At 43.9% G+C, this 25,897-nt stretch overlaps 1 protein-coding gene across 6 annotated transcripts in view; it reads left to right on the top strand.

The window, feature by feature from the left end:
• Positions 1 to 24,631, top strand: part of Dap3 (death associated protein 3) — a 30,656-nt gene extending 6,025 nt beyond the window's left edge. For 2 of the 6 annotated variants that reach the window (XM_040752426.1, XM_040752427.1), the window contains exons 2-13: positions 5,703 to 5,765; positions 6,720 to 6,773; positions 12,386 to 12,490; positions 14,626 to 14,727; positions 17,610 to 17,718; positions 17,981 to 18,073; positions 18,884 to 19,014; positions 20,457 to 20,696; positions 21,838 to 21,897; positions 22,857 to 22,946; positions 23,338 to 23,455; positions 24,351 to 24,631. In XM_040752426.1, the coding sequence (XP_040608360.1) occupies positions 6,732 to 6,773; positions 12,386 to 12,490; positions 14,626 to 14,727; positions 17,610 to 17,718; positions 17,981 to 18,073; positions 18,884 to 19,014; positions 20,457 to 20,696; positions 21,838 to 21,897; positions 22,857 to 22,946; positions 23,338 to 23,455; positions 24,351 to 24,436 (1,176 nt within the window). In that variant the 5' untranslated portion in view covers positions 5,703 to 5,765; positions 6,720 to 6,731 and the 3' untranslated portion in view covers positions 24,437 to 24,631. Of the gene's footprint in view, positions 1 to 5,702; positions 5,784 to 6,719; positions 6,774 to 11,039; positions 11,095 to 12,385; positions 12,491 to 14,625; positions 14,728 to 17,609; positions 17,719 to 17,980; positions 18,074 to 18,883; positions 19,015 to 20,456; positions 20,697 to 21,837; positions 21,898 to 22,856; positions 22,947 to 23,337; positions 23,456 to 24,350 lie in introns of those variants that run through there. The other 4 variants (XM_040752429.1, XM_040752428.1, XM_040752424.1 and 1 more) reach the window with 4 other exon arrangements.
• The last annotated feature ends 1,266 nt before the right edge of the window (positions 24,632 to 25,897 follow it).

Here is a 25,897-nt window from a genome sequence, read left to right on the forward strand (position 1 = left end):
GACATCAAGGGTCAGGAACACTGATTTAGGAGATCTCACTCAAACTGGCTTAGGTAGGCTCCCATGGTCTCAGGTCCAGTTTTTCTCTGCTCCATGCCGAAGCTTTTATTCTTTTCCTACAAGAAAACACAAACATGCCCTCGACCCCAAATTAGGGTCTTCTCCACTGTCTAGTGTATGGATGTCTCCATTTGACCTGAGCAATGATAGCTCAGGTTCCGTCATGCCAGAATCTGTCTGAAGCTCACTGGCATTTACATTATAAAATTTTTAAATGAGGAGTGTATTATTTGATGAGTCATGTGGGGACTGGGGGCATTATTCCCCCTTTTTTATTTTAAAAAAAAAAAGTTTTTTTTTGAACTGTTGAAGCTGGACCATAACAGTAGAAGGATTTGTCTACCCTCCTTGGTTAACTATCTAGGTAAATTGGGATTACTACTTAGATTATTTGTAGATGCCCATTAAACAGGACATATCCATTAAATATTTCCCAAAAACTTTTGAAAATCACTCAAAGATTGTAAACTATACTGTGTCTAAATAACTTTTGAAAATTATTTGAAGTCTGTGAGCAGTCTTTCCCAATCTAACCTGTAGAACTCTCACTAGCTGACAAGGCCTCATTTGTATCTTAAACTTTTCTGTTAAAACATTAACAGACTGGCTGGATGTTCCTTTTGGCTATATTTAACGCAATCTAGGTAGCTTCTTAACTATTTTTGAAGGGATTTAAGTATCCTTTTAATCATATAAGCAGTTCACACTCACACATTCGCAATCACATTTCATACATACCGGTGTGGCCACACCATACATTTAGAACATACATGTATCTTTCTGTCACCCTTTTTCCCTAGGTAATGATTAGTCTGTTGCAATGAAGCTCCCTTAATTGAAATCTATGTAAAAGAACAACTCCAGCCAATCCTTGAACTAAAAGGGTTAAAAAGTCCTGTATGTTCTTTATCATTTCTCCATTTGAGCTACAGTCATGGGGTACAGCCGTACCTACTCCTTGTAACTCTGTAGATGCAAGGTGGAGAGGCCAGGCTTTTGGCCAAAAGTTTTTAGAGATGACTCACAAAGTAGAATTTAAATGTAAACAAAATTTTTTATTCCATGTACCTTTGTCCTTTTTTTTTTTCTTTACTTAATACCAGTACCTCTTTACTGTTACCAAAAAAAATTTTTTTTGAGTCAGGGTTTCTCTGTATTGTTTGAGGCTGTCAGTCCAGCCTGGCCTCGAAGAATAGTACTGGACCGTCCCAAGAGTAGTCCGACCGTGCCTGGGGGCAATGGCCCATGCACCCCAGTAGGGAGGGCCTGGATCCCCATTTCTGGTGTTAGGATTGCCCGGGCGGAGGGAGCGAGGTCCAATCCTGCACTCCCCGAGGTGGCTCTAAGGAGGTCTGAGATATGAAGGGGTTGCTCTGGGGGAGAAAATGAGTCCTGCCACTGCCCAGAGCAGGGGTCATTGCCCCGTACACATTGGTTTTGGGGCCCTGGGGCGGGGCCCTCCTCCCGTTTTCCTGATTATTATTAGCAGAAAGGAAATTTCCCTCCCTGTCAGTTTTAGAGTAGCAGTTATTGGCCCAATGATATCCCCTTCGACAACGGGGGCATAAACCAGGTCTCTTGAGACCCGTAGTACTATTTTGAGGGCGCTCTCTACAGAAGTGTCCCTCTCTACCACAGCTGAAACATGTTTTTCTCCCTCCCAGAGTAGGTCTTTCTTTCCCCACTTGGGGCCGAATGGCAGCAGCTAACACTTGGCCCTGGATGAAGTTCCCATCAATGTCCCTACAAATCCGGATATAGTCATTTAGACTTTTATTACGATAGGGGCGAAGGGCTTCCTTACAATATTTATTTGCATTTTCAAATGCCATCTGCTTGATGACTGGCATCGCAGGCCCAATGCCCCCAAATATTCTTTCTGCTACCTGACTGAGACGGTCTACGAAGTCTTGAAAAGGTTCGGAAGGTCCTTGAAGGACTTTGGACAGATGATCCCCTCCTTCCTTGGAAGGCAATGCTTTCCAAGCCCCTTGGGCTGCTGCTGCCACTTGGGCATAGACTGCGATGTCATATTGCATTTGTTGCTGAATGGTGGCATATTGACCACTTCCGGTAAGCATCTCCACATTTCTCTGGGGCTGTCCGGCCTGTGCATTTCTTTGAGCTGTCTGGCTGCATCTTTCCTGAAACTCACCTCTCCAAATCAAATAATCTCCCCCCGACAGAGCTGCTCTGCAAAGCTGCTGCCAATCGCCAGGTGTCAAATTAAGAGACGCAAAAGATTCCATTAAGGAAAGTGTAAAGGGAGCCTGTGCTCCATAATTTAAAGTTGCCTCTTTAAGTTGTTTTATATCCTTAAAATTTAAAGGGTTATGACGCCTAATGACCTGTCCAGAATTGTTTGGATCTGTAACTTCCATTACTGGGGCCACCACTGGGCAGCATTGGACCCCTCCTCTGGGTCTTCCCTCCAGGTCTGAGAAGGACTGGGTTATCTCATAGGAGGAGTCCCTTTTTTCAGAGTATGGGGAAGGGTTTCTCTCCCTGTCCTGTCTTTCCTTAATTAGAATCTTTTTTAGTTCTTTTTTAAGGGCCGCGATCTCAGCAAGTAACCGTTCCTTTTCAGACTGTGACGAGTCTGAGTCTGAGCTACTTCCATTTTCTAGGTCTGATAGAGAAGGATATAACCGATTCTGACCGGAGTCCTTTTTTTTGGGTCGCGCCCGGAGATGTCTACCCGTTTTTTTGTTGTTACTAAGAGACTCCTCCTCATCCTCACTAACAATGGAGCCTCTAGTTTCAATCACAGTCTCTTTATCATCACTCTCTGCCCCTGAACTCAAGGAGGCTTGAGTCTCAGTCTCTTGTAACTCTAAAAAAGCCTCTTTTGTGTCCTGAACTACCTGGTGGTGACGAACCTTATCTGTCAAAAGTGCTCCCCTCACTAATCTCCATAAGGAGAATGTCGTAGGGGGCAAGGACTCAGATCCCTCTTTTCGTAAAAGTCTATGAAGATCACGGCGAACCTCCTCCCAATCTGGAATATTTAAGCTTCCCCAGTAATGAACCATGGACTGGCTCGTTCGATCGATTTTAGAAAGCCTTCTAGGGTTTTAGACTTGACTGCAGTCCCATGTTCTTTAAGTAACTTTTTTAGTTGATACTGTAATGATTCTAGCTTCCCGGAACTATTCCCCATAGTTTCTTAACCCCGTCCACTTACCTCGCTTTCACGATCTCGGTGGGACCTCCAATTGTCACGTCTGCTGCGTGGCCTGTGTCCGAGAACGTGCGGAGGGTGTCGGGGATTGACAACACAGAGACTCGTTCAACGATATAAAGAGAACTTTAAACAGGCTCCAAAAAGGTTCAAGAAAAACTTCCTAAGAAAAGCTCCCACCAGAGAAGCTTCTGCTCTCTCCTCTACCCTGGCTGGTTCTGCTCTGACCCCAGAGGTGGATGTGTGTGGGTTTTTGAAGGTGCGGTTAGTCTTTGGACAAGGTCGAGGTCAGGGCGGTTTCTGTGGGAAGGCCTTTCCCAGGAACTTATTGTATCATTTTTAGTAAACATGTTTTTACTAAACATTGCCTTACAGCTGCCTACTCCCAGGCAGAAGGGGAAGTGGCCAGGAACTTATTGTATCGTTTTTAGTAAACATGTTTTTACTAAACATTGTCTTACAGCTGCCTACTCCCAGGCAGAAGGGGAAGTGGGTCTCTGCTCAAGGTCTGGTGTTCCCACACTCTAACACTACTAAGATAAAAAGCCAAAGCAAAATGTAGTTTAGTATCTAAAGTTGGTTTGGATTTGTTCTGAGACAGGGTATCGAGTAGTGTAGGGTGGCCTTGAACTTATTGTACAGCAGAGGATGACTCTGCAGGTGAGAGCACTTGTTGCTCTTACAGAGGACCTGACTCAGTTTCCAGCGCTCCAATGTTGTTCACAACCATCTATAATTCCAATTTCAAGAGATCCAGTGATCTCTTCTGATCTGTTAGCGTCAGATACAATATGGCATACATGCAGGCAAAGCATTCATAGACAAAAAAGAAGATAATTTTTAAAATAAATTCACAGTCAACCATGGTGCAAAATTGTAGAAATGAACAGTCTGCAAATTTGAATGCTGTTCTGATGAACTTGATCAAATTGTGTGTTGTACCACTCCATCCTACCTGGATGTGAACCATCTCTTTCTGGCATCTTCACACTACTATGCTACTAACTAGGAGCCATTTATGGTATCAGATGAACTGTGGCAGCACTACAAAGTGTCAGGTAGCCTTTAATTTATTAACGATCCAAAGCATGCATGATGGTGCACACTTTTAATTCCAGCACTGGGAGGCAGAGGCAGGCAGGTGAATCTCTGTGTGTTTGATGACAACCAGATCTACCTAGAGAGACCCTGTATCCAGAAAAAAATAATTTATATTTTTTAATTTAAAAAGAGAGAGTAATAATGCTGGAAATTAAGATATTTCAAAGAGATAGTATAAAGTGTTTCCTCTAAATAAAAAGATGAAGGTAAGCTAAGATATTTTGAAAGAGACCAACCTGAATGCCAGTGCTCAGAGGCAGGAGAACCACGTATTAAACATCAGCCTAAACTACATAGTAACACCCCATCTGGAAAGAGACGGGATGGGGGGAAGGAACTACATTTATGTAGCTTATTTATTGTAGTTTTATTTATGTAAATAAGGCATTTAATAAAATGCCTTCATTTATTCATTGAACTTTGTGGTGGGAATATGTATACTGAAAAGATAGTGTGTATTTGGTATCCTCATGGTTTCAAACTAACACTGGGTATCAGGACTTTTTTTGTTTGTTTGTTGGGGTTGAGTGGGTACACTCTTATTTTGTAGTTCAAGCCCTTCTAAAAATCACTGTTTAGTCCAGGCTTGCCCAAGTCTAAGGAGTCCTTCAGCTTCATCATTCCAAGAGCTAAAATTACAAGCATGAGCCACTATAACCTGCTCTGATGGCATCTTGAGGAAATAGTATATTATAAATTTCTTTTTGCCACCAAAAGAATACAGTTTTCTAATTAAATATTTCAACATCCAAAAGGATACATTTAGCACATGATATAAAAATTGAAAACAGAACTCATGGTGTCTAATAATATTGTGTGGTCTGAATGTCCATGTCCCATACAAGCTCACTTGTCTGAATACCTGGTCCTCAGTTGGTGGTGCTGTTTGGGAAGGGTGTGGCCCATCGATTTGGGAAGTGGATCGTTGAAGGATGGGCCCTGAGTGTAGGTGCAGTGTGACCAGGCTTCCTGTCTCAGCCACTGTGCCTGTCTGTTGTCCTGTCTCCCCACCTCAATACACCCCCACCCCCCACCCCCGTGGGTCGTATGTCTCTAGATGGAAATGTAAACCCGAATAAACCCTGAAGAGGAAGACCCTGTGGGTGCAATTGCTCTCAGCGGGAATCCCAAAACTCAGGAGACAGAGTTTGGAGGATCTATACAAGTTCAAAATCAGTATGGTCTACATAGTGAGTTCCATGTCAGCTAAGGCTATATAGTAGGACCCTGTCTCAAAAAAAAAAAAGTTAATAGTATAATGATATTATACTCACATATCCATGATCTAGTATTAGGAGTTAGTGATTACCAATCTCCAGTGTGTCTTCCCCATCTCAGTTCCCTTTCTTTTCTCCCTTAGTGTCACCGTTATCCAGAGTGTTATTCTTAGCATCCGTTCACCTTTCCAGTTCAGTTTTCCTGAGTATGTGTCCTGCAAGTAGTGAGTACAACTTGAGGGATTGCTTGTGTGTTTTGTTTTGTTTTCAGGCAGGGTGTTATCTATCCCAGTCTGGCCTTAAACTATGTAGCTTGAATCTGACCTTGACATTTTGATCTTCCTGCCTCTACCTAGTGCATGCTTTTGACATTTAGTTTAATTTAATGCTAGATATAATTATTTTTCACTCGGTATTAGTGTGTGTGTGTGTGTGTGTGTGTGTGTGTGTGTGTGTGTGTGTGTGTTTGGAACAGGTTCTCTCTATGTAACCCTGGTTGGCTTGGAACCTACACTTTGTAGACCAGACTGGCCTTGAACTCAGAGAGATAAACTGTTTCCACTTCTCTGGTACTGGAATTAAAGGTGTACATCACTATGCCTGACCAGTATTTATTTTTGTAGTTGATCCATATATTATAGTTCCTTTCTTGCTATTTCTATGACTGTTCTCTGACTTTTTATTCTTGTATCAGAGGACATTTTAGTTTTTTTGCTTTTTTTCAGTTTTCAAATAATTCAGACTCCTCCTCTACTGTAAACATTCTTATTTTCTTTCCATTGTATATTCATAAGTAAATATGGAGGAATAGCCTAGCTGGGTACTCGAATCTTCAACTCTGTAAAAATTGATTTTTCCCATATATTTGGATTTAACAACTGGTGTGGGACTTTTTCATTTTCCTTAAGATGATATTTATTATTGGCATCTCATTATTAAGGTTTTAATTTCATTCTCATGACTTGTAGTGAAGTTAAACTTACTAGCCATAATGTTTTCTGAGTGAAATGCTTTTTCTTGTCTTTTGCCTAGTTTGTTGATTCATAGATGGTTTTCATATATATAGATAGTGTCAGATTTTTATATAGCAAACACTTTTTTTTTCAATAATGGCTTACTACCTTTTTTTTTTTTTTTCTCTTTGTCTTTTTTTCATAAAGACAGCAAAGACAATGCTGACTGGAGTAACAAGGCTTTCCTCCAGGATCCAGAAGGTAGGTTCCAACAGACTGTTCACATGCTTCACTTTCAGGTAAAATTCTCTGTGCCATGGCGGACTTGAAGGTAGGCATGCCTGTAATCCAGTAATGGAGAGCTAAGGCAAGAAGATTGGGAGTTTGAGGCCAGCCTGGATGGCCAAGTACAACACCTAAACAACAAAAATAGTGTGCTTGAGATAACATGCGATAAGATAATTAGCATTTTTAAAAATTTAAATCTGGCTGGGCGTTGGTGGTGCACGCCTTTAATCCCAGCACTTGGGAGGCAGAGGCAGGCGGATCTCTGTGAGTTCGAGGCCGGGCTGGTCTACAGAGCGAGTTCCAGGACAGCCTCCAAAGCCACAGACAAACCCTGCCTCAAAAAAAAATTTTTTTTAATCTGAACTATTTAAAAGAAAAGCAGGTTGGCTTTTAGACATGGCACTTTTTATAATAGAATAAGATCATGTATTAGAGAGGCTATCTCAGGAGGGTGGGCAGATAACTTGGTAAAGTGGTGATGCCAGGCAAGTGTGAGGTCATGAGTGCAGCACTCAGGCAAAAGCTGGGATGTGTATATAATATAACCCGGAACTGGTAGAGCCCTGAAGTGAACTGGCTGGCTGGCCTAGCCAAATAGGTAAGTTCCAGATTCGTTGAGAGACCCTACCTCAAAAATAGGCAGGCAGGTAGGTAGGTACATAATAAGGTAGAGAACAATCAAGGAAGACGCCTGAAGTCAATGACCTCACCACCATGCATGCACACACATGAACAAGTACATACATGACAAACAAGAAGGAAGGACAAGATAAGACCTACATTTGGGCTGGGGATATAGCTCAGTAAAGCACTTGACACTCTTAGGAAGTGCTGGGTTCGGGTTCTAGCACCACATACACTGAATGTGGCAGCACAGGAGAATCAGCAATCCAGACTTCGGGAGAGGCAGGAGGATCAGAAACTCAAGGTCATGTTCAGCTATGTAGCACATTTGAGTCTAGTCCGGAATACGTGAGACCCTGCCCACCTTCCTCATCCTACCCTCCAAAAAAGATAAGGGACAGAGAGATGACTCATGAGTTAGGGACCAGAGTCTTCTGAATACCCTGCATCTGTGGAACAAGTTGGGTCTTCCACAAACACTTGGAACTCAAAGTCTGAGGGGAATCTAGCATTTTTTTTTCTGGCCTCCACTCCCACCCACCCCCCAACCCCACCGCACACACAAGCACATACACTGAGGCAAACACATACAAAAGTAAGACCATCCTAAATTGGACATGGTGGCACAGGCCTATAGAAGTGCTTGGGAGGGGCTAGAGAGATGACTCACTGGTTAAGAACACTACCTGATCTTCCAGAGTCCTGAGTTCAATTCCCAACAAGCGTATGGTGGCTCACAACCATCTGTAATGAGATCTGGTGCCCTCTCCTGGCCTGCAGGGACACATGCAGACAGAACACTGTATACAAAATAAATAAATTGTTTTAAAAAAAAAAAGAAGAAGAAGAAAGTGTGCTTAGGAGCTTAATTAAGACAGAAGAATCAAGGTTGGCCAGAGCTGCATAGAGAAACCCTGCCTCAAGGGGGAAAGGTGCTATTTTACAGGTTTGTTTTATTCTTTTTAACTATTTACCAAGTATTTTTTGTGGGTTTTTGTTTGTTTATATTTGATATTTTAAATAGGATCTCACTGTGTAGCCTCAACTGTCCTGGAACTCACAGGAATCCATTTGCCTTTGCCTCCCAAATGCTGGGACTACAGGTATGCACCCCCTCCCCCAACATGCTTTATTTCTTTTGATCTTCATGACAATATAATATCTTTGTTTTTTGTTTGTTTGTTTGTGTTTTTTCGAGACAGGGTTTCTCTGCAGCTTTGGAGGCTGTCCTGGAACTAGCTCTTGTAGACCAGGCTGGTCTCGAACTCACAGATCCGCCTGCCTCTGCCTCCCGAATGCTGGGATTAAAGGCGTGCGCCACCAACGCCCGGCAATATCTTTGTTTTAAAGTTGCAGAATGTGTGAATTTTTTGGCAAAGTATTAAGAAAATAGGCCATGTAGTTGTAAAGCATTATATAGATTCTAGTTGGTGAACTTCAAGCCTATAACCCAACTGTAGCAAGCTTGCTCTAATGGTGAAATCAGGTGCCTAGATTCCTCCTCCCTGTGTCTCTTTGCCCCAAGTCCTGCCTATTCTCTCCTGCTTAGCTACTAATGGCCATTTAGCTCTTTATTAAACCAATCAGAAGGTGACTTAGGCAGAGACACACTTTACAGTGTAAACAAATATCCAGTGTGCAATGGCATGTTCTCCAGAAGCACACAGTTCAGTAGTCATGAATAAATGACTACATGACAGTCTGGTGCTTTGACAGCACCTATGAGGATCACTGAGAACCAGAAATCCTCACAGAATTAGATCTTGAGAATGAGAACTGAAGAAAGGGTCACTTGCAGCAAGCATGTGTTTGCAAGACTTCTTAGAAAAGCCCCTGGTACTGTTTTGGGTTTGGAGGAGGTGTTTGTTGTTTTTCTGTTTTTCTTTTACCAGCTCCTACCCTGGGATTTATAAAAAGCCTCTGTCCGTTTTAGAGAGTCAAAACAAAACAAAAAGTTACAAAAGAAATAAAAGCAAATTTGGGGCAAGAACGTTGGCTTGGTAGTTAAGAGTTCTTGCTACTCTTGTAAGACCGGAATTTGTTTTCTAACCATCTGCAGCCTCAGCTCCAGAGGATCCAGTGCCCTCTTCTGGCCTCCTTTAGCATCTGGTGCGCAGGCGCGCGCGCGCGCGCGCGCGCGCACACACACACACACACACACAACACATGCAAACAGGCAAAATGCTGATACACATGAAAGAAAAGAAAAATACAGGCCAGGTGTGGTGGTACATGCGTTTCATCTCAGCAGGCAGGGGGCAGAGAGAGCAAATTTCTGAACTCAACGTCAGTATGGTTTACATGGTGCCTTCCAGGTCAGCCAGAGTTACATAGTGAGACCCTGTTCTAAAAAAGGGGAGGGGGGGTGTAGTTGGAGAGTTGGCTCAGTGGTTAAGAGCACTGGCTGAAGATGCTTATTTGATCACTAGCACTGACTTGGTGGCTCACAGCCATTTGTGACTCCAATTCTTCACTCTGGCCTCTGAAGGCACATTGGACACAGGTAGTGCGCAGACATGTATGCAGGCAAAACACCCATGTGCATAAAAATTTAAAAAAGGTTTTAATGTGTATGTTTTTAGTTTGGCTCAGGATGACCTAGTTTGGATCACTGGTAGTTGGTGAACTGCATGATGTTCATTCTGGAACTAAGCAGACAGAATTGTACGTAAGGGTTGCTTTCCTAGAAGGGGGACTTTTATAACACTTTAAGACATAAGGAATCCATTTTGTTAAGCTTTTTATTTACTGAAGGAAAAAAACGCTAACTGAAAAGTCAGAGTACTGTAGAAATGGCACCACCCTGTGGCACTAGAATATTTTTAGCTATTTTATTTCTGTCTGCGTGTTTGTCTGCATGCGAATCTGTGTGCTATGTGCATTCCTGGTGCCTGTGGAGGTCAGAAGAGGTTGTAGGTCACCTGGAACTGGAGTTACAGATGGTTGTGAGCTGCCATGTGGGTGCTGGGAATAAGCCAATGCTCTCAACCACTGAGCCATATCCCCAGCTCCCTAGTCTGCTGTTGTTTGGTTTTGTGTTTTTCAAGATAGGGTTTCTCTTATGTCCTGGCTGTCCTGGAACTCACATTGATCCACCTGCTCTGCTTCCAGAGTGCTGGTATTAAAGGACTGCGCCACCAGCACCTGGCAGTTTTCTACTTTTTACAAACAGTTATATTGTCACTGTATGACGTGTGAAGGGACGTGTGTACATATGGAAATCAAGACAGTCGTTCTCCAGCGCTTCAGCTCTCAGGCCTCATCGTCACGTCACTCTGGAAGTTTCTGTTGACTTGCCAGCTAGCTCCCACACTGCACTCAAATTCCCTCTTCTGTTCCTCTAGAACTCATATCCTAATCTCATAACTGGAGTCATTTCACGTCGATGTGAGGCTTACTGTCATTAAGCTCAGTTGGGAGAACCTATTGTGTGTGTGTGTGTGTGTGTGGGTGGGTTTCTTTGTATAACAGTCCTGGCTGTCCTGGAACTCTATTTGTAGACCAGGCTGCCTCAAACTCACTGAGATCCACCTGTCTCTGCCTGTCAAGTGCTGTGATTAAAACCAGGCACTACCACCACCTGGCTTTTCTTTTTTTTCTTTCTTTTTTCTTTAGGAAGCATCTCCTACAGCCCAAGCTGGATTTGGACTACTGATCTTACTGAATGCTGGTATTATAGACATTCATCCCTATGCCCTGCTACTTTGAAATTTTTCCTTAGTATTTTCTTGTATTTATCTCCTAAAATCCCATCTGAATCTCCCACTTCCATTCCATAGGTTTCTGAGTGCAGTTCACTAGTTTTTCACTTAGCTGGACACTTTACATACTCCCTCAATTACATGTCTCTAATGAAAGAGTCTTCTTTTTCATGTCATAGCTTGCAAGGTTATCATTCCAGGCCAGGCGTGGCACACACCTTTAACCTCAGCACTGGTGAGGCAGGGGCAACCAGATCTTTATATTAAAGGCCAGACATAGTCAGACCCCTGTCAGAAAGAAAGGAAACGGGAGGATTAATTACAGAGGGTATAATTTAATCCCAGCATTCAGAAGGCAGAGGCAGACACATCCTGTGAAAAAGAAAGAACCATTTTAGAGGGATAGCTTATGACCATCTGCACTGAGCACATTGCATCCACCCTTTTGATGGAGGGAGGCTGCAGCTCCTGTGCTGCAGAAAGGCACAGTAGTGGGAAGCATGCTCACAGTGGCAGTGGATTAAACCAGTTTCCTGAGCTGGGCACGTGTGCACCTGCCCTGTGTTCCCAGTGGTGCAGAATGCTGAGATCGGAGAATTGCTGAGCCCAGAATTCAAGGCCAGCCGAGGCAACTAAGCAAGACCCAAGATGAAAAAAATAAAAGTGTAGCTGGGAGAGATGGCTCGGCTACTAATCTCAGTACTTGAGAAGCTGAGACAAGAGTATGATAAGCTAGAGGCCAGTGTGACCTTTACAGTGAGACCACCATCTCAAAAAAAAAAAAAAGTGACTTTAGCTTATCAGTGGTTACATTGTACCTCTGAACAACAGGACAGACTTGTTTCCTTGTAGGCGGAGTGCTAGCATAGCAATGTGTGCGGAAACAGACTCAGAGGACAAATAATGTGGCTGGGTTTAGTGAATTATTAGGATCCATTTCATATAGAATTAAAATATATTTTAGTGTCATATTTAGAGACATCACTTGAAAGCCGGGCGTTGGTGGTGCACACCTTTAATCCCAGCACTCGGGAAGCAGAGGCAGATGGATCTCTGTGAGTTAGAGGCCAGCCTGGTCTACAGAGCAAGTTCCAGGACAGCCTCCAAAACAATACAGAGAAACCCTGTCTCGAAAAACCAAAAAAAAAAAAAAAAAAAAAAAAAGAGAGAGAGAGAGAGAGATCACTTGAATCTTCAGTGTTACAGCAAGCATTAAAAAACCTGATTATTCCAGAACACTAAAAAGGTTTCCTTTTGTAGTTGGACCCAAGATGTTTTTTGCACGGGAGTGCCCAAGCAGCTCAGAGCAATCCGGTTCCAGCTGAGCATCCGAGAGTTATTTCCCGCACCAGTGACAGTGACCCGGTAAGTTGTGTGTGTGGGGTTAGAGTTATAACTGGTGCTGCCATATATTCCTTTTCCAAACCAGGACACTAGTTTCCATATGCGCAGATTGATGAGCCGCCTGGGGTAGTCCTCAAACACAGGTCTTCCCTTTGCCCTGTGGTGCTGTGGAAACGTAAATACAGTTAGGCCGGATGGTGTTGTGTTGGCGCACGCCTTTACTTTCAGCACTCAGAAAGCAGAGGCAAGTGGATCTGTGTGAGTTCAAGGCCAAGTGGTCACAGAGAGCTCCAGGACAGCCAGAACTACACAGAGAAACCCTGTCTCAGAACAAACAAACAAAAAAAGTACAGTTAGTCCAAATTTCTTCTAATGTGATCTTAATAATGAATTCACCCAGTGTCAAGAATCTTGGTGAATTAAAATTTGACTGAATTAGGCTGGGCATGGTGGTGCACGCCTTTAATCACAGCAGAAACAGACTGGTCTACAGAGTGAGTTCCAGGACAGCTAGAGCTATTTAGAGAGAACCTGTCTCAAAGCAAAAAAGAATTCCTTCTGAAATAATTTGGTACTAGTTATTCATCTCTTGGTCTTAAGTGACCAGTTGGTATATACTTTAGACGTATAGGTACACAGGGCTCTTCACAGTTCTTCAGACCTGCTGGAATCAAAGAGGTATGTGGTTTGTTCTAGTAATACTTTCCTTAAACACAGTGTACTCAGGCTTAGGGAGAGATAAGCCCTTGACTAGTGTGCTGAAGACCCAGGATTTGTCATGCAGGTAGTACTTGCCATAAATCCCAGCACTGTTTTTCCATTAGCCAGCCGAGTGACACATTTTTCTTTTCCTGGTGTCTCTCTGCTGTAGTAGTATTCCTTGTCCTGGTTTAAACCCTGACAGGCTGATTACTGATCCTTCTCCTCCATGCCCAGTGTTGGTGCCATGTCTTATAATGAAATCATTTGTGTAGGCTGTGCTTTCTTTAATGTGAAGGAAGCCATCAGCTTTTGGGGGGGAGGGCAGGGGACTTGTCCTAATCTGATTCTTCCCATCAGAATATGGCTGTGTTAAAAATTTTTTTTGGTTTTTCGAGACAGGGTTTCTCTGTGGCTTTGGAGGCTGTCCTGGAACCAGCTCTTATAAACCAGGCTGGTCTCCAACTCACAGAGATCCGACTACCTCTGCCTCCCGAGTGCTGGGATTAAAGGCGTTCGCCACCGCCAATACCACCCTGCGGCTGGGTGGAAATTTAAAACGATGTTTCTCTACCAAAACATAATTTCAACAGGGTATGTTTAAAATTTGTAGTTAGCATTCACCTACTCTCATGAATGCAAAGTGAAACAATAAATTAATGAAGTCACTAAAGTGTCTTTCAGTGCTATTTTTCAAGTCCTTTAGGGTTTCTATGGAAACAGCATCATGCAGATGATCTTGTCACATGACTGAAGCATCTCTTCACAGCATAAAAGAATCCAGGTGGCAAAAATTATGTCTGTTCCCATCCACAGTTTATTACTGAACAGCTAGCACTTATTAGTCAGGCTACCAACTAGATTTGTTGATGCCAACACTTTATTAGACCTATTTGTTATGGGTTGGATTTTTTTATGTAATCAAAGAACTTTCAAGAATTGATCATGTGAGTCCTATGTTTTCAACTCAGGTTGTCAAGCTTGGCATTGAGTATGCTTCCCTACTGAACCCTCTTGCGATCTCAACAACCAGGGTTTTAAATGAAAAGACAGGCCTGGTGGCACACACATGTAATCTCAGCAGTCAGGAAACTACAGCGGGAAGATAGACAAATGTTCCAGGCCAGCTGGGCTACATAGCAAGACTATGTGTCAAAAAGAAATACTTTCCCTGCTCTGAGATGTTGTTTGCCCAGCTGTGGCCTAGCAGGAAGTATCTGCTCTGTGTGCTGGTGGTTAGCTGATTTCATTTTTTTGATTTGTTTGGTTTTTGTGTGGTTTTTTTTTTGTTTGTTTGTTTGTTTTGAGGTAGGGTCTCTGTAGCCTAGGCTGGCCTGGAATTCAAAATAACTCTGCTTCAGCCTTCAAGCGCTGGAATAATAGGCAGGGTAGCATATTCTTTTCAAGGTGTGTATTACTTCATAACCTCTTGTCCCTGTTTGTGTTTCTGTTTCTAGGCTAAGCACGGGGAGCAACATGAAGGCAAGTACTACAGCATCCCCATCCAGGATCTGAAGACAGTGTTCCCTCATGGCCTACCTCCTCGATTCAGGATGCAGGTAGGTGCGTTGTGATAATTATTTTAAGTGGATTTAAGGTAGGATTTAAGGTTGGCACATAACAGTAAGCCTAGACTTGACAGTCGGCAGTAGAAGGATGCTTCAAGATTGGGGTCAATTTGGACTGCGTGGTGAGTAATAGTCCAGTCTGGCTACAGTGTGAAGTATGACTCCAAAACCTCACCTGTGGTGGCACATACCTGTCAACCTAGTACCCTGGGAGAAGCAAGAAGATCTTCAAGGTCACTGTGGTCTACATGAGGTCTTGTGTTATATTAAAAAAGAGAATGAAAGAAAAAAATGTATGTGTGTGGTATGTACAGTTACACACATGTACATGTGTGTAGAAGCCAGAGGTCAGACTGAAGTGCCCTTCCTTGGGACATATCCATGTTGTATTTATTGGCTTTCTTGTCTGTTTTTTTTTTAATTGTGTGTGTGTTTTACCTGCATGTGTGTCTATGTACCACACGCATGCAGTGCCAGAGAAGCTAGGATCCCCTGACTAGAGTTACAGATAGTTGTAAGCAGCCATTTTGGAACTGAGAACCAAGTCTGGGCCCTCTGAAGAGCAGCCAGTATTCCTAACTACTACCGTCTCTCTGCCCACCCCACCCTTCTTCTCTGAGACAAGTTCTGACTGGGACCTGGGGCTCCTATTAGGCTACTAGCTGGTGGCAGCTCCAGGTGCCACCTCCCCGCTGCCCTACAGCTGGGCTACAAGTATACTACTATGCCCAGATAGTTTTTATGGGCGTTGGGGCTTAAACTCTGGTTTCCATGCACTGTACAAGCACTGTCTCAGCCCCTTCTTTTCATTACGGTGTTGTTCTTACTTTTGTTTGGGGGAGGTTGTTTTGGGAGTGTTTGGGTTTTGTTTTTGTTTGTTTGTTTGTTTGTTTTGCTAGTTGGTTTTTTTGAGGGGAAGTTGTCCTCATTTGAAACATGGTCCTGCCTAGTTATCTTGCCTCGGCTCCAATTTGTAGCGATCCTCCTGCCTCAGTCTCCTTGGTGCTGAGATTATAGACATAAATCACCACACCTTCACCTTCAGAATTATACTTAGAAATTATACTTTTTTGTTTGTTTTTTGTTTTTCGAGACAGGGTTTCTTTGTGTAGCTTTGGAACCTGTCCTGGAGCTGGTCTCAAACTCACAGAGATCCACCTGTTTCTGCCTCCCGAGTGCTGGGACTAAAAGTGTGCACCACCACCCACTTGGCAAAATGATACATTTTTTAAATGCATTTATTTTATTCTTATAGTCAGTGCGGTACTTACCACACCACGTGTGTGAGTATCAGAGATCAGCTGTGGGAGACAGCTCTCTCCAACCTTGACAGTTTATGAATCTGCTCAACATCAGGCTTAGCAGCAAGTGCACTGACTGACTGATGAGGGTTAATATTAGAAAATAAACATGCCGGGCGGTGGTGTTGCACACCTTTAATCCCAGCACTCAGGAGGCAGAGACAGGCGGATCTCTGTGAGTTCTAGGCCAGCCTGGTCTATAGAAAGAGTTCCAGGACAGCCTCCAGAGCTACAGAGAAACCCTGTCTCAAAAAAAAAAAAAAAAAAAAAAAAAGAAAGAAAAGGAAGGAAGGAAGGAAAAGAAACAAATTCTAACCCATACCAGCATTGTCATCAACATTTTTATTAGGATTAAAAATAGGACCCAACCAAAGAAATTCTTTAAAGTAGCTCTTAAACTGTTACACTATGTTCAAAGTTCAGTCCTTAGCTTCCAGGTTTTGAGAGGCTATGTTTAACCAACTTGAGTGGCTTAGTGTTAATCATCTTCGAATCTCTGTGACAAAAAAAATCCCCGAGAAAAGCGATTTTTACTATTGTAATTTCAAAGTTTTTAGTGCATGGTTAGTTGGGCACCATTGCTCTGGGCTATAGTGACGTGTGGCTTCATGGCAGACAAATTGCCCCCCTCGGTGAGGCCACAGAGAGAAAACCCTCTTAGACTTGCCCTCAGTGCTCCTGCTCCCCTATTAGGCCCCACCTTCCAATAATGCGTCACATTATTATTCTGTCGCTGGCCACTTGATGAAAGTCAAAGCCCTGGAGAGCTAGCGATCCCCACAGTCCCACCTCTGAAAGCTGAGTGGGAGCTGTCTTCAGACACAGGAGTTTGGGGAGACAATCCATACCCAAGCCGCAACATTCACGCCGTTCTTTTCCTGACCCATTTACACAAAAGCCCCCTCCCACTGTTGTTTATTTTTGTCTGTTGTGTTGCCCAATAAGACATTGTGCTCCATTTATCTTCGTTTCATTTGCACTTATCAGGTCCTACTCCATCATTAGGTTTGTTAGGGGAGGAAGAGGTCTTTATAAAAGCAACAGCACTAGACTTAGGGGTCTAGTTTAGCAGTAGAGTACTTACATTCGTTTGCCTGGTTGCACAAAGCTCTGGATTTCATCCCCATCATCACTACATTAAATACATGTAAAGAAGCAGCACTGGGCTGGAGAGATGGCTCAGAGGTAAAGACTGGCTGCTGCTCTTGCAGAGGTCCTGAATTTAATCCCCAGAAACAATATGGTGGCTCACAACCATCTGTAATGAGATCTGGTGCCCTCTTCTGTCATTCATGCAAATAGAGCATTCATATACATAAAGTACATAAATTAAACATCTTTTTTAAAAAGAAGGATCAAAAGCTATCTATTTATGTTACTTGATATGAAACAATGTACCTCAGATTTTAGCAGAAATGGATCAATTTTTAAATTCGGCACCAACCCAGCCTCTCATACCTGAATAGGGATTAGTTTGAAGCTCTGATTTGCTGTGTCAGCCTTAGTGTGCTTGTGGTTAGCATGGCTAGAAATCCCATGCCCACCTTCTTCTTTCCCCTCCTGTTTGCTTAGGTGAAGACTTTCGGTGAAGCCTGTCTGATGGTTAGGAAACCAGCCCTGGAGCTTCTGGGCTACCTGAAAAATACCAAGTTTTCTCACCCAGCTGTACGCTATCTTCTCTGTATCCTTTCCCACGTGCTGGGTCCTAATCAGCCCAGCATTCCCCCTCGTTTGAGAAAAGGGAATGCTGGTTGTTTGGGTTTTGGTTGTTGAGACAGGTCGTCTCGCTCTGTAGCAGTGGCTGGCCTCGCCGTCACACCAATCCGCCTGGCTCTCTCTGCCGAGTTCTGTGATGAAAGACTTGCACCACCACACCTGCCTGTAAAGTGCTGTTGACAGAAGCATGTTGCTTATGATGATGTTTTCTTTAACACCCACTTTAGATGGGGAGAAGGGAACAGGAAAAACTCTCAGTCTTTGCCATGCAGTTCATTTCTGTGCAAAACATGACTGGCTGGTTCTGCATATCCCAGATGGTAAGACCTTCCTGTCTGTCTCCTGTGTCGGGCAGCACTGTGACTTAGACCATGCTTATTTCATGACCATGCTATAGTGCCCACTGACTCTGAATTCTTGAGCTAAGCAAACCCCCTCCTGCCTCAGATTTGAAAGGGGCAACTGCAGGCTTCTTTTCCTGTCAGTGGGTGTTTGAGTATCCAGAGTCTCCATCGGAGCTCCTTGGCACTTCAGTGTGGGTTTGCATCCTCACATTTTGCATATGTCTTCTTTTGTTCAGAGTTGTGTATGTCCACATTTTCTAATTTGCCTTTAAAAACTGGCAGTAAACTGGGTGGTGGTACACGCCTTTAATCCCAGCAGAGATAGGCATATCTGTGTGAGTTCAAGTCCATTCTGATCTACAGAGTGAGTTATAAGACTGCCTGCTAGCACTACACAAAGAAAACCTTGTCTGGAAAAAAAATTAAAATAAATAAATAAATAAATAAAAATTAGCGGTGAGCAAAATTGACAGTCTACTCCATGTCTTATGTACTAATTATAATGCAATGTTCAGTCTAAAATCATGAACATAAATGATCATTCCCCAGTACCACTGCACACAAGAAAATATGTTCGTTTATTTTTAACATACTAAAATTCATGGTGCTGGAGAGATGACTCAACAGTTAAGAGCACCCACACAGCAGCTCCTGGCATTTTTAACCCTGATGCCCGGGACTCTGATCTCTGCATTCAGAACATCCATAATACAAAATGAAAGAAAAGCATACAATATTTCAAGTTACAACAGTCTGTTTCTAATGTGTTTTCATGTGCATTTTTAGCTCATCTTTGGGTGAAAAACTGCCGGGAACTTCTGCAATCTACCTACAACAAACAGCGCTTTGACCAGCCCCTGGAGGCTTCTACCTGGCTGAAGAACTTCAAGACTACCAATAAGCACTTCCTGAGCCAGGTGACTGAACACGGGGATTCAGTGCAGGGTGACCTCTGCCCAGAGTCGTCCTCTTTGCAGCCTGAGTAGTTGGGTACTGTGAAGAACTGGCATTGTAACCAGTAATAGATAAGTCGTTTTGTATCCCTTTAATGTGTTTTGCTCACAGTGGACTCCAACTTACAGTTCATTGTTCATTAAAGGGGCGACAGCTATCAGCTGCTCATTTGGTGGCTAGTAAAATAAAAGTCTAAATTGATTTCCTGTTTCTGAGAGAATCCTCCTTAAGCATATGGCCAACAGTAAGATCTCCTCCAGATAAGACAGACACCTAAGAGTAAGATTATCATACCTGTTTTTGTTTGTTTCATTTGCTTCGTAGTTTGGGCTGGCTCTGAGCCTAGTTTGTACCTCAATCTGGCCTTGAATTTACAGTCCTCCTGCCTCAGCCTGGAATGCATAATCCCTAGCATCTTAGATTGAGCTCTAGAGTGAGGGTTACCACTGTAATAGGAAGACTCATGTTAACAACGGGTGTTAGCTGTCGAGATGAAGCACTTGTCATTGTACCTCATGTCCCAACCCACATAATGGGAAGAGAAAACAACTCTTGCAAGGTGTTCTTTGACCAACCAGTTTGGCGGCTAACATGTGCCCTCATATGTATACATGCATGTACACATACACAAGTAAATAAAGGTATTTCTGAAAATGTGAGTGCCAACCTGGTGGTAGTGACAAATGTCTTCAATCCCAGCACTTGAGAGGCAGAGGCAAGTGGATCACTGTGAGTTCTAGGCCAGCTTGGTCTACAGAGCAAGTTCCAGGATAGCCAGACAACTGAGAACCGCTGTCAAAAAAAAAAAAGAAAAGAAAAGAAAATGTGAGTGCCACAGCTTGGTGGAGCTCAGTAGGGAGCACCTACCTGGCATGCTTGGGGCTTGAGATTTAATAATGAGTACTATGGGATGGGTGGATGATGCCAGTGTCCTGTTTGGACCATTTTAGTCAGGAGAGCTAGGCGCGGTAGTTCACATCTTTAATCCTAGCACTTAGAAATCTGAAACAGGATAATTGCCTTAAGTTGAAGCCTGACCTGACCTAAAGTATGAGAATCAGTCTCAGAGCCCCTCTCTGGAAAGGAAGGTTAGAAGTCTTTTGATTTTTTTTTTTTTGTTTGTTTGTTTTTCGAGACAGGGTTTCTCTGTATTGTTTTGGAGGCTGTCCTGGAACTCACTCTGTAGACCAGGCTGGCCTCGAACTCACACAGAGATCCGCCTTCCTCTGCCTCCTGAGTGCTGGGATTAAAGGCATGCGCCACTAACGCCCGGCTAAGTCTTTGATTTCTGCATTGCACCTCCTATCGCTCAGATCGCTTCTGTGGGCTGTCATCCTGACTCGGAAAGGCTTCAGCCTAAACAGGCAGCCTGCTGCATTTTCTTTCTTTCTTTGCTTATTTTTAGATAAAGGTTCAAGAGAAGTACGTTTGGAATAGGAGAGAGAGCACAGAGAAGGGCAGTCCTCTAGGAGAAGTTGTTGAACAGGGCATAACACGAGTGAGGAATGCCACAGACGCTGTCGGGATCGTGCTGAAGGAGCTGAGGAACCAGAGTTCCACAGGGCTCTTCCACCTCCTGGTAGCAGTGGACGGAGTCAATGCCCTCTGGGGAAGGAGCACGCTGAAAAGAGAAGACAGGACCCTGGTAGGAATATTGATTTTCTCTGGTTCTATCCCATACAGAGCCTGATGCCTTCCTGGGTGGGCCACATGGAATGTTTTAGGTTAAGTAGGAACCAGGACAATAGCTGAATGGTTCGGAGCACTGACTGCTCCTACTGAAGGCACAGCTTTATCCCAGCACTCAGACAGCAGCCCATAGCCGTCTGGAACTCTAGTTCCAGGGAGTCCAGCTCGGGCAATGAGCACTCGCATAATGAACATGCATACATTCAGGAAAACCACTGATAACACAAAAAAATAAATAAGTCTTTAAAACAACAAAAAGATCGTGAATAGTAACGAGCCAGCAGTGTAAGTCTGTGGTGGGCACGTGAGTGCCTAGTATGTAGACGGATACAGGCTCCTTCTCCAGCACTGTAAAAAAGAGGGAAAGATACACAATGAAAGAAAACTTAAGTATTAGTTGGCTTTCTGATGCTGTGATAAAACACCAGGACCCAAAGCAGCTTGTGGAGGAGAGGGACGGAGCCAGATGAGTTGCTCACTGAAGGAGATGGGGCAGGCACTAGACACAGGAACTGACGAGGACCTGGGGGAGTGATGCTTACTGCCTTTCTCCTCCTTGCTTGTAGTTTATTTTCTTACACAGCCCAGGACCACCTGTCCACGGATGGCACCATCCCTCCTCCACCCCACCAATCACTACAAATGCCCCACAGGCTTCTCTGTGGGCCAGTTGAAGTTCATTCTTCCCAGACACCCCCCCTGGCTTGTGTGAAGTTGACAGAAAACTACCTAGCAGATGATGTCACATGCTCCATCATACACTGCCAAACAAGGGATCGTGCTGAAAAGAGTAGGGCAGCAGGAGCTCCAGGAGCTTTGCATTCTTCTTCGGTTCTAACTGTTGTTTTCGGAGAGGCTGTGGTCTATGTAGAGATCAGAGCTCTCGAGGGAGGAAGGTGCGCTTAGGGCAGTGATCCTTTCTCCTCCTACCTGCTTCCTCTCCTTCCTCCTCACCTCTCTTATTCCAGAAGGCTGTTGAGGTACTATGATTACAGTGCCTAAAAGCTTTTTCTCTTATCTAATTGTCAATTCAGTTTTCTCAGGGAAACAGCCAGAAAAGTAAAGTCCTAATGTCTTCACTCTCTGTTAACATGTAGATTGCCCCAGAGGAACTTGCCCTTGTCCACAGTCTAAGGAAAATGGTGAAAAATGATTGGGTAAGTGCTCAAGGTTTGTAGAGGAAAATGTGTTTGCATCTTTACTATTCTTTTATCTGACTTACTATTTGTAGTTGTACAGAGTGGCACTGTAGAAAGTTCCTTTACTGGCTGAGCCTTCTCACTAGTGTCTGTCTGTCTGCCTGTCTCTCCTTTTGTTGTTCAAGATACTACATTTTTTATTTGAAGGTCTCAGGGTCTCAGAGTGTAGTTCTGGTTGGCCTGGAACTCAACAGGGCTCCACCTGGGTGCTGGGAATTAAGACGTGAACCATCAAGCCTCGTGAGGCGGATAGATATGAGCTCATTGTGTAGCTCAGGCCACATTCAGACTATGCCCCATTCTCAGTTCTTCTGCTTCATTCGGTTGCTTAAGTGCCAGGATTGTAGCACTGCAGAAGAAATTGACAACCTAAAGGATATTGTGATAAACTTAAGACCTTGTAGTAATTTATTGTCAGAACCAAATCTAGAAGCAGTTACAAGGGCTGGAGAGATGGTCCAGAGATCCTGAGTTCAATTCCCAGCAACCACATGGTGGCTCACAGCCATCTGTAATGAGATCTGGTGCCCTCTTTTGGCCCGAAGGGAGACAGGCAGACAGAACACTATATACATAATTTTTTTTTTTTTTTTTTTTTTGGTTTTTCGAGACAGGGTTTCTCTGTGGCTTTGGAGGCTGTCCTGGAACTCACTTTGTAGACCAGGCTGGCCTCGAACTCACCGAGATCTGCCTGCCTCTGCCTCCCGAGTGCTGGGATTAAAGGCATGCGCCACCAACGCCCGGCCATAATAATTAAAAAAAAAAAAAAAGAAGCAATAACTGATTTGTTGACAATTAATTATGCTAAACCATATTTCATGACACTATTGTGAAAAAAATCTACAGCTGACTGTGTAGCATGATGTCTGTTATTTCCATATTTTTAAAACTCAACTCTTTCTTTTTTATTTTTTCAGCATGGAGGTGCAATTGTGTTGAGTTTGAGCCAAACCGGATCGCTCTTCAAGTCCCGAACAGCATATTTGCCACACGAGCTTCTGGGAAAGGTCATGTCCTGGAGAAACCTGTTTCCCTGAGAGTAATCATTCCATCTAGAGCAGGGGTTTTCAGCCTGTGGGTCACCCCTTTGGGGTTCATATCAGATATTTACATTACAATTCATACCAGTAGCAGAATTACAGTTATGGAGTAGCAACGTAATAGTTTTATGGTTGAGGATCACTACAACATGAAGAACTGTATTGAAGGGTTGCAGCATTAGAAAGGTTGACAACCACTGGCTTAGAGTTTAATAATACTGAATAATACCTAGGGGGAGCCCGCAGGCATGGCCAGCGGAGAGTGGGGTAGCGTAGAGCAGAGGAGGAGACCCTGTCCTCACAGTCAGTCTCTTCCCTTGGTGCCTGACTGACACTGTTTTATCCTTGTCGTCTCCAGGAAGGATTTGATGCCTTAGATCCTTTTCTTCCCATCCTCACTTCCAACTATAACCCAAAGGAGTTTGAGAGTTCTTTTCAATATTATCTGGAGAATAATTGGCTTCAGCATGAGAAAGGTCAGTTATGTCACCACCCTGCCCTGCCAGGCCACTCACAGCACGATCGGCTGAGTCAGCCGTGACCCAGTAAGTTAGCTTGTTTGGGCTCACCACTTCAGAAGGCTCCATGACCTTGTACTTGGAGGAGCACAGGGTGTTTGTGTCAGTGCAGACAGGAAACAGAGAGGCAGAGAGACAAAGAGAGGCCTAGAGAAGGTGTTTCTACTTAAATTCCCGCCTTGTCCAGAAGAACTCTGCTTCTCTCTTTGAAAGCAGTGTCTCACTATGTACTGTGCTTACCTCACACTCAGGGTCTCCTGGCCGAGCCTCCAGAGCTGAAGTCTCAGCCTCTGTGCCACACCCTGGCTTCAGAAGCTCTTAACTCTGTAGCTTTTTTGGCACAGGGTTTCTTTGTGTAACTCTGGCTGTCCTGGGACTCTGTAGACCAGGCTGGCCTTGATCGCACAGAGATCCACCTGCCTCCGCCTCTGGAGTGCTGGGATGAAAGGCGTGGCCACCACTGCCCTGGCATCAGAGGCTCTTAACTCCTTGTGTACTGCTTCACACCATGTAGACAAAGTACAGTGCTCTGTCCTTGAGTGATGGGCAGCCAGTGGTGACTGCTGAGGCCCCAGTTCACACTGGGCTACGTGACACCCCGACTCAAGGAATGATTGATTGTAGAGTGCCTACCTAGCCCTGAATTTGGTCTCTTGCCCCAGCAAAAACAATGTGTAAGCCAATAGTAATCAGAATGTGAGACTAGAGAGGGGATAAGGGCAGCAGCGTGTGGCGAGCGGGAGGTGGAGCGGACGAGCAGGTTGATGCAGTGGTCATGATGAGCACAGAGATGCCTTGACCACAGTTTGTAGCAGGAAGAGGCTGCATTTGTGTGTGTTTGGCTCCATTCCAGCTGCAACAGAAGAAGGAAAGAAGGAGCTGAAGTTCCTGAGTAATTGCAACCCCGGACAGCTGGAGCGGCTGTGTGCCTCCCTGTAAGCACCAGCGCAGCGTGCCTGGAAGGTGTGTCTCCCTCCATCCTCTTCACATGAGAAAAGTCCCTAGGGACCACACCAGTGGGACAGCCGGATCTGCAGTGATGGCTCATGTGGCAATAGGATGTCCTTTGTTCCCACAAATAATACCAGTTTCTTGTGGTTGTGGTTTTCACAGTAAAGATAGATCTATTTCTGAGTGTTGTGTTGGATTTGTAATAACGAAAATGTTCACACTGGCAAAATCGATTTCTTTGGAATTCTCTTTTGTCGACCTGCAGAAACTCAGTTCTACAGAAAGTTTTAGTTGTTTTGTCTTATGAACACAAGTCAGTTCAGGAGACCAAGATTCCCATGCTAATTCCGCCCCTGTTCTGGTAACTTCTCACTTCCCTGTGGGTACCTTTCTTGCTTCTACAGAATGTCACTGAAGCCCCAGCTGAGTTCTGGCAGGTTGATGTGGCCAGCCCCTTCCCACATACTCCTGAGAGAATTGAGTGCTTGCTATAGTATACATGCTGCATAATGAATTACCACTCATACAGATAGAATTGTATCTGTGTATACACCTTCAAAAAACTAAATAAGGAACTCGCAGAGGTTGCTGTTTTTATTATTGTATGAACACATGCCAAAGAACATGGATGGAGGCCAGAGGACAACTGTATGAAGTTAGTCCTCACCTGTGTTTATGTGAGTTTGGGGACATTGTCAGGCTTGCATGTCCCGTGGCAAATGCCATTACCCACTTTGCCAACTCACTACCCCCAGAAAACTGGTTTGTTTTCTTTTTTGAAACCAAGTCTCATGTAGCAGGTACTGACCAGAGATTTTCTATGTAGGCAGCAGTTATATTGAACTCAGGATGCCTCTGCTTCCACCTGAGTGCTAGGACTACAGGTGCCTGTACCATGCCCAGCAGGAATCCTGTATATAATTTCCGGATTTCCCACTTATTAGCTGTTTTCTTGTGTCACCTTATCTAGTGGTCACAATAATGCTAAACCCTCAGGGTACTTGACAGTACCTCGCACTGATCTACTGTAGATCGCCAGCCTGATCTACAAGAGTGAGTTCCAGGACAGCCTCCAAAACAATACAGAGAAACCCTGTCTTAGAAAAAAGAAAAAGAAAAGGTTTTTAATTCTGTAGAAAGGGGCATATCACAAAGAAAAAGAAATGGCTGGCATGGTGACTTGGCACAAAACTGGACTTTTATTTTTAAAAATTTCTCTGTGGCTATGTTAGTGTGTGACATGTGTGTGTTAAATGTGTGCCTTCAGAGGTCTGCATGAGTATGTTAGTGTATGCCATGTATATGTTGTATGTGCCCTGTGGTCTCAGTTCCCTTGGGCTAGAAAGAGTTGCAAGAATGTTGAGCTGCCTGGCACAGGTGCTGGGAATTAAACCCCGGCCCTCTGGAAAGAGTTACATTCTCTTAACCACTGATCAATCTCTCCAGCTC

The sequence above is a fragment of the Mesocricetus auratus genome, unplaced genomic scaffold, assembly GCF_017639785.1.
Source record: "Mesocricetus auratus isolate SY011 unplaced genomic scaffold, BCM_Maur_2.0 Super-Scaffold_100009, whole genome shotgun sequence".
Lineage (NCBI taxonomy): Eukaryota > Metazoa > Chordata > Mammalia > Rodentia > Cricetidae > Mesocricetus > Mesocricetus auratus.